This window comes from Diabrotica undecimpunctata, chromosome 9 (genome assembly GCF_040954645.1).
Source record: "Diabrotica undecimpunctata isolate CICGRU chromosome 9, icDiaUnde3, whole genome shotgun sequence".
In the NCBI taxonomy this organism is placed as follows: Eukaryota; Metazoa; Arthropoda; class Insecta; order Coleoptera; family Chrysomelidae; genus Diabrotica; species Diabrotica undecimpunctata.
The window spans coordinates 51,073,766-51,081,556 of NC_092811.1; the positions used below are offsets into that span (position 1 = coordinate 51,073,766).

General features: G+C 34.9%; 1 protein-coding gene across 1 annotated transcript; it reads right to left on the reverse strand.

Annotated features, from left to right (window-relative positions):
* Positions 1 to 49: 49 nt before the first annotated feature.
* Positions 50 to 2,999, reverse strand: LOC140450709 (zinc finger BED domain-containing protein 4-like). The gene is made up of 3 exons (XM_072544378.1): positions 2,633 to 2,999; positions 2,048 to 2,441; positions 50 to 488 (listed from the first exon to the last, which is right to left on the reverse strand). Exons 1-3 carry the CDS (start codon positions 2,997 to 2,999, stop codon positions 50 to 52), a joined length of 1,200 nt encoding a protein of 399 aa, XP_072400479.1.
* Positions 3,000 to 7,791: the final 4,792 nt, after the last annotated feature.

The window sequence follows — 7,791 nt, forward strand, 5'->3', positions numbered from 1 at the left end:
ATTTTCTATCTTTTGCGTTATTTTGCCGGTTCTTAAGGCACTCATCACTCTATTTGAAATTCATTATATGAAGTGTGCGCAGTAATACTTCTCGTGAAATTTTTGGCAAACTATCGTCGCTGTCGATTTCTGCAGAGATTTTCTTCAATGTGAGAATTTCATTCCGAAAGAAAAACGAATGAATTTTTTGTCGAATGGCCCTTTGTATTTCTTCATCTAAAACGATCATCTTCCTTCCTCTTGTTTCGGTGTTCGGTTCTTTGACTCCTTTCTTATTTTCTTTTATAATCTTATAGATACTGCTTTCCAAAACTTTCGTCAAGAAACTGCAAAGAGAAACAGCATCCGAAACACCCATATTTTCACGTTTTTTAAGTCCATCAAAAACATTTATAATAATGGTTTTTACCTCCGGAGTTAAAACTGTACGAGGACGTTTGCTACAGCTTATTAAATTACCGTCGGCCATAGTTTTATGAATAGGATACCTGAAAATTAAAACCGTGTTTATCGAATTTAAAAATTTAAAATTTTTGATAAAATACATTTTGTATTTATTTAAAGAATTAATATAGGTACCCAACATATTGCACGTCTATTTTAATGTAAATAAACTAAAACAGCGTTTGTTGATAATATTTAAAATATACCATCTCCCTTTTAAAATATTTGTGAAAATTTACTTCAAAAGACAAATCTAATCTTCAGTAACAACAATGAAGTCGATGGGAATGATTTAGAAACGGTAGATAGGTAAAAGTACTTAAGAAAGTTAAGATACGAAAATCATACTCACGGAGTACCATTTGAATGAAGGTCACGAGAAGACAGATGAAGAGTAGGACGTCCCCAACACGCTGTACGGATTATTTAATAAAGGTAAATATTACCCGAATGAAAGAAGTGCAAAATATTAAAAAATTGAAGAGAATAGAGGAGGCCTATATTCGGTAGTGGACAACACAGGCTGAAAGATGACTCCAAGACCATATATTTTAAACAAAAACTAAAATTCCTCTCATTTTTTTTAAAATTTGCAATACTTTATTAATTAATACAAAACATACACTTCTATTTAGATAGATCAAATTGCTTATCGTACGACCAATGTACCTATGCCCTAATTTTGCAAATGAATAACCTCTTATTGTTCATAATTATAAATGCCAATCCCTGAGCTATCTAAATGTCTTTGAAACTGTCTATACGAGTGACTCATGGCATCGAGAGAGATTATGCCTGTGGTAGATCTTTCCAGGAATGCCGCGTATTGACCATAACATTCGAAGAGATGTTATAAGGAAATTCCATAGCGAAGTCATTCTGAAATAAATATTTGCAATGTAAAGATACATTGTATAATATAAATTAATTCGTAATGTTCTAAGTAAAGTTTAAACAATCGAACGGTAGTTTCACGTTACAATATTTTACACCCAGAGAAAATCCGTATGCAACACTATCGTTTTGTTGACTGCCAGTATTAAATAAAAAATTTTATAATTCACAAAGAAGTGATTGAAAATATCCACTTACCAAAGTTAATATACAAACGATATAAATAAATTGTTAATAACCACTCAAACACCAAAGAAACACTTTACAGACAATTTATAAAAATAAATATAACAAGTTTAGAAGCAATATTTACGGCAGTTACGCTACTGATAAACTGATCGTAGTGAAACAAATTAATCTATTGATAAACCGGCCACTTCGTTTCGACACTACAGCTCTTCGGGAGCTAATCGTTGGCATTCGTTACTCAAAAACGTGATTTAATGTTGTTATCGTATACTGTTTCCCCGATGTTTAGTTCAAATCACAGTTTTATTAAAGCGGACTGTCCGTCTGTCTAGTTACACTGAATAATTTACATAAAATTAATTTAATTAAATTTTGCCGTATGTTCACGTTGTGGTCTTATACTAAGTATTTGTCACTCCGTTGTATTTTCCGATCAGGGTATAGTCCATTTGTAAGAATGATCACAGAAGATAGAGTGATATAAGTATCGCCGCTCATAATTTTCGTAATTGTTTCCAACGGTTCTAAAACTTTTTTAACATGTTTTAAGAGCTGCCATTCTTCTACGACAATAATTGGTAAATTATCTTTATCTAGAAGCGCCATGGTTGTTCTTACGGCTTCTTCTAAATCAAGAATCCTTTCTAGCATATAGTACGTAGAGTTCCATCTCGTTGAAACATATTGGAGCAACTTTTTTGGTATTTTGCCTGATTGTTTCTGCACATCTAGTAATTTTGCTGTAGCTGACGTACTGCGTTTAAAGTGTGCCACTAAGTTTCTAATTTTTGCTATGACAGGCCCGATAATAGTAATAGAATCTTTGGCAATTAGGTTAATGGTATGGGCTAAACATTCTAAATGTTTCCAATGCAAGATATCTTTGACAGCTTTGGTAATATTAGCTGCATTATCTGTAACAGGTAATAATATTTTATTTTCGAGTCCCCATTCAGTAATGACTTTTTTAACTCCGTTGCTAAATTTACACTTGTATGTGCTTGTGAAAAGGTAGAGCAATCTAATAATACAGATTTTATTTCAAAATTATGTATAAAGTGTATTGTTACCGCCATAAAGCTCTCTGTATTAACGGAAGTCCAACCATCTGTGGTTATGGTGACAGATTTTACATTTCTCACTATAGACTTTACTTCAGTAAGAGTTTCCTCGTATATTGTTGGTAATAAATTATTTGTAATGGTTTTCCTACTAGGTATTTGATATGCAGGATTTAAAACACTTACGAAACTTCGGAAACCTTTGTCCTCTACAATACTAAAAGGCTGAAAGTCTTTAGTTATTAACTTAACCAAGCAGCTGTCCACTTTATGTTGGACAGCACGTCCGACGGTCCTTGGAGCATAATCTAATTTTGTCTGTTTAGGTATCTTACTAGAAGAACCTTCTGTGGGATTATCACCGTCGTTATTTTCTGTTTCTGGTAATTGTCTCTTATTTGCACTTGTCATTTCATTTTGTGAAGATAAGGAATCTTGTTCTATGTTAACAAAGGGATTTTTCCTTTGCAAATGTTTTTTTAAATTAGTAAAACTTGATTTATAACTGATTATTTGACTGCATAAATTACACTTCCCCTTCTCTTTGTTTTCGGCTTTAAAATAGTTCCAGATTACCGATTTATTTTTCCTGTTCATTATTTTTAAAAAAATTAACTTTACGAAATCTTAAACGAAACAACACAAACACTTCTATATTTTTAACTACAAATTATTACTCCGAAAAGAAACACTATATTTTCAAGATTACTTTTGAGATGAAACGTAGACTTGCGACTGCGACACAAACAATACATCTGGGTTAAACAAGTGTCTGCAAAATAAAGTATTTCCGAAATAGACCAATACAAAAAAGGGATATCATAGCTGTTTATCTTAAGGTATAGTATTTATAAATTCAGTTGAAACACCCAAAAAACTGGTAGTCGACAAACATTAAAACATTATATCATATTACGTATCACTTACGTATTTTTATATTCAAGTATAGATTAATGAGGAACAGAATAAGGACAATTTTAATGGGGTTATAGAATGACAATAGGGCATGAAAATAGAATGAAATTATATCAAAACTGAAGAGTTTGTATTGTCGGTAACATGAAGGACTCTCAGCTCCCTCAGGAGAGAGAGAAGGCTCGTTACTCGCTCTATCCATTGCTTTTTGGGACCTAAGAGGGTAGGGTTCTCGGTCAGTGGCCATAGACACGGGCTATGGGCACTAGCTAGGATTAAAATGCCTTTAATAAAACACAACAAAGGAATGTTTATTGTAATAATAATAATAATTAAATTATTGAAGCAGATATCCAAAGTACTTATACTAAGAATCTGAAATAAATCGATAATTATCTCCTGATCTGGGAATCGGGAAGATAATTATACTAATTATTCTTAAACTAAGAATCTGTAAGGGAAAGTAGATTATTTATAACTATCAATCAAGATTATGAACAAAGTGCAAATTAGTAACTATAGAAAATGTCACCTGTCAAAATTCCAGAAGTATGAAGGGATTGAGATAGGAACCTGGGATAAGGTTAGGGACGTTTGTTATAATGCCATTCGGGCTAATCAACAATAAAAAGTGCCAAAAGTACATAAACAAAAAAATTATTGAAATTTTTTTAAGTCGCTGAGACCTATAATATGTGAAAAAAAAATTACAAGTTATTTTTACAGTATAAAATAGATATAAAATCGAGAAAATAAGGTAACTGAATACAATATGCTCATGTTAAGGGAATTTTGAATTTATTGCTACAAAAATATATTTTTCATATATTCTTTAACACTATACCAATGTTTAGGTGTTTAAACATCGCTAGTTTTTTTATTGTTTGGCAATTATTTTTTTTTCATATCGAATTTTTTTTTAAACCCCTCAATCTGGGCATATTGCCAACCCCTGAAGGCAGGGCCGGATTAACACTTTTGCCGCCCATGGGCCAGAGGTCTGCCTGCCGCCCTAGCGGGGGTGCAACACCGGGGGGGGGGGGGGGTCCGGGGCTTCCCCCCCCGAAAAAAATTGAAATTTAGAGGCAAAATAACGCATTTTGGGACATTTTCCAGCGCTCAACTGTCTCTTGATATTGTAATGGTTTTAGTACCTCTCATGATGAAAACAAGAAACTATGTCCTAAAATTGCGTTTTATTAATTAAAATAAAGTATTTGACAAAACTCCGTTAATTACGAAACCATTTTCTACAACCGTGATATTCCATTACTTAAGATTACAATAATAGTAAATAAAATCGTTGTTGATATTATTTTGTGAAACATCATGCAGCTCGTAATTCCCAAACTCAACAAATCTTTTATAGTTTTATGACTATTTTGGCTGAGAATGATTGATTTGGAGTGAAGTGAAAATTCGGCTTCGTTACTCGGCGACGGCTCACCTGTGAACGTGCCCGCAGGCTTTGAGCCATAATCGGTCATTGCTGTCGATTTATGGGCAAAAACAGTACAGTTAGGAAGGGGCTAAAATTAGTAAAAGGTGTACAGAGTAAGACTGCAAAATAAATGATAATTTCTGTATTGAATATAGGATAATAACAAATATATACAACATCGAAATATAACTGTTCATAGCATACAAATCACATATCCAAACAAATAACTTACTCACTAAATTAGCTTTGTTAAAGTAAATATAACTTAAAACTTCTTCTTTCTTGCACGTGCATTGGAAAAATCATCAACAACTGCACTGAAATCGAGTTTTGTTGTCAGTTCATGTTCTATGGCTAAAACAGCCAGGCTGACGAGTCGTTCTTGAGTCACTGTTGAACGCAGATAGTTTTTGACTCTTTTCAAGGTCGAAAACGATCTCTCAGCAGAACAGTTTGTAGCAGGAGTTGTCAAAAACATTTTCAAACCAATAGCCACGTTGGGAAACAAGTCCTGTAGATTTTTTTCTATCAAAAATCTGTACAAGTTTGATAGTGAAAAGTCTTTTTCGGCTTCTTTGTAGTTTCCTCGGATCAGAAGTCCTTTCAGATGGATGCACTCGCATATAAACTCTGACTCTTCAATGTCTTCAATATAGATTTTCTGCAAAGACGTCGCGTTAGCAATAATTTCTTCGGTAGTTAGAGTCTTTAATTTTGTTAGAAATGAAAACTTTGCAACGAAGTCTGTGTACACAGAGATCCTTTTGTCTAACTGAAACTGAAGTGTTTCCACGATGATGTCATAACTTTGTTGAAGACAATTTCCCCTAATGTCATCATCCTCATCATAAGTTCTTTCTTCATCTTCTTCTGAAGATTCATCAAAGAACCTCTTTCTTTTCGCCTTTCTTTTTGGGCGATCAAAATCTTGCTGCACCTGCGGCTGCGTCTCTTGTGGAAGTTCTGGCTCATCGTTCTGTCTCATTTCACCTTGCGCAATTTGCAGTTTTTTTTCGCCCTCTTTCTTATAGTGGGTAAACATGTCTTTCATGTTCATCACATACTCTGTGAGTGAGTTGTACAGGATTACAACGCTGTCCACGGTCATATTTTCAGCCTGGATCTTTTCACTGACTGAATTAAATTTTTGAAGTACATCTCCCCAAAGGGCTGCCATGAAACATGTTTCTAGAGACATTAGTTTTCGCAACAACCCTTTGGCTTTGGATTGTGTCTGTTTGTTTTCATGATTGCTTGAAGTCATGTCTATCAGCGTCTTGACCATGGGTTTGTAGTCTTTATTAAGGCTTTTGCAAGCTTCTTCCCTTGCAGACCATCTTGTAACACTGAGAGACTTCAACGACGTGTTCTTGTCCTTTCCTGTGGCCGTGAAATTTGACAGAAGAAGATTCCACCTGTGCGTAGAAGACGAGAAAAAATTGTACAATCCTTGCAAGAGATCAAAGAAATGTTTTGCAAGAGAACAGCATTCTGCTGCGCTTGATCCCACTAAATTTAGTGAATGCGCTGAACAAGGCACATAAAATATCAAGGGATTCTTTTCTTTAAGTCTTGCCTGCAACCCCGAGTACATTCCTGACATATTTGACGCGTTGTCATATGACTGTCCCCTACAGTTTTGTATGTCCAATCCTTTCGACTGTAGGAAAGAAAGCACTGAGTTCACTAGTTCTTCACCTGTATGACCTTGATTTTTCATAAATTCAACAAAATGTTCTTCAGGGATTCCCAATTCATTCACATACCTTAATATGAAAGACAATTGATCAATGTGTGTTACATCAGGGGTAGAATCTACTATTATAGAATAGTACTTGCTTTTCTTAGCATCATTCAAAATTGTATCAATAACGGTTTTTGCCATTATTTCGATGAGTTCTTCACAAATGGTTGATGATAGGTATGACTGATTGCCTTTACCCGCTTTCCCATATGTTTCAATGTGTGCTTTCAAAAATGGATCAAATTCGGCAATCAGCTCCAAGCACATCATATAGTTGCCATTTGAAAAAGAACCAAATTTTTCGTCAGTCCCCCTAAAGGCAAGACCACGCGAGGCAAGTTTTTTTATTACGGCCGCCACTCTCTGGAGAACTGCCTTCCAATACCTTATTTCTTCTTCCACTTGGTTTTGTAGAAGCTTATCGATCCTCCCGGCTGCTTCTGCTCTTTGTTTGTAGACTATTACACTATTGTAGTGAACGTGCGAGTTTTCATGCTCTTTTATTCTCGCTGATGCATGTTTCCAATCACTGAACCCATTTTCAGTAAACTGAGTAGAGGTCGAACTAAACAATTTGCATGGACCACAGAACAAAGAGCCTAAACTTGGTGAGTAAATCAAGAAATCTCTATTTACAATTTCGCCATTTGCAAGTTTTCTGTCGAATAGCCATTTAGCCAACACTCTTTTCCTGTCTGGATATTGCCTTTCAGATTTTTTAAAATCGCAATCTTTATTTTGATTCCATCCATTTTTAACAAAATATTCCCGCGTCTCTTCATTCACTATCCATAAAGCAGGATCATAATTTGGTTTCAAATGGACAGAAGAGTCAGGTTCAGAGACTGTTAATTGATCTTCAATCTCGTCAACAACAAAAGTTAATTCGGATATAGCTGGTTTGATCTTGTCAGTATCAACACATGACGAAGCTGAAGGTGCTGATGCTGAAGGGGTTGAGGGTGAAGCTGAAGGGATTGATGCTGAAGCTGAAGGGGTTGATGTTGAAACTGAAGGGATTGATGCTGAAGCTGAAGGGGTTGATGTTGAAACTGAAGGGGCTGATGCTGAAGCTAAAGGGGTTGATGTTGAAGCTGAAGGGG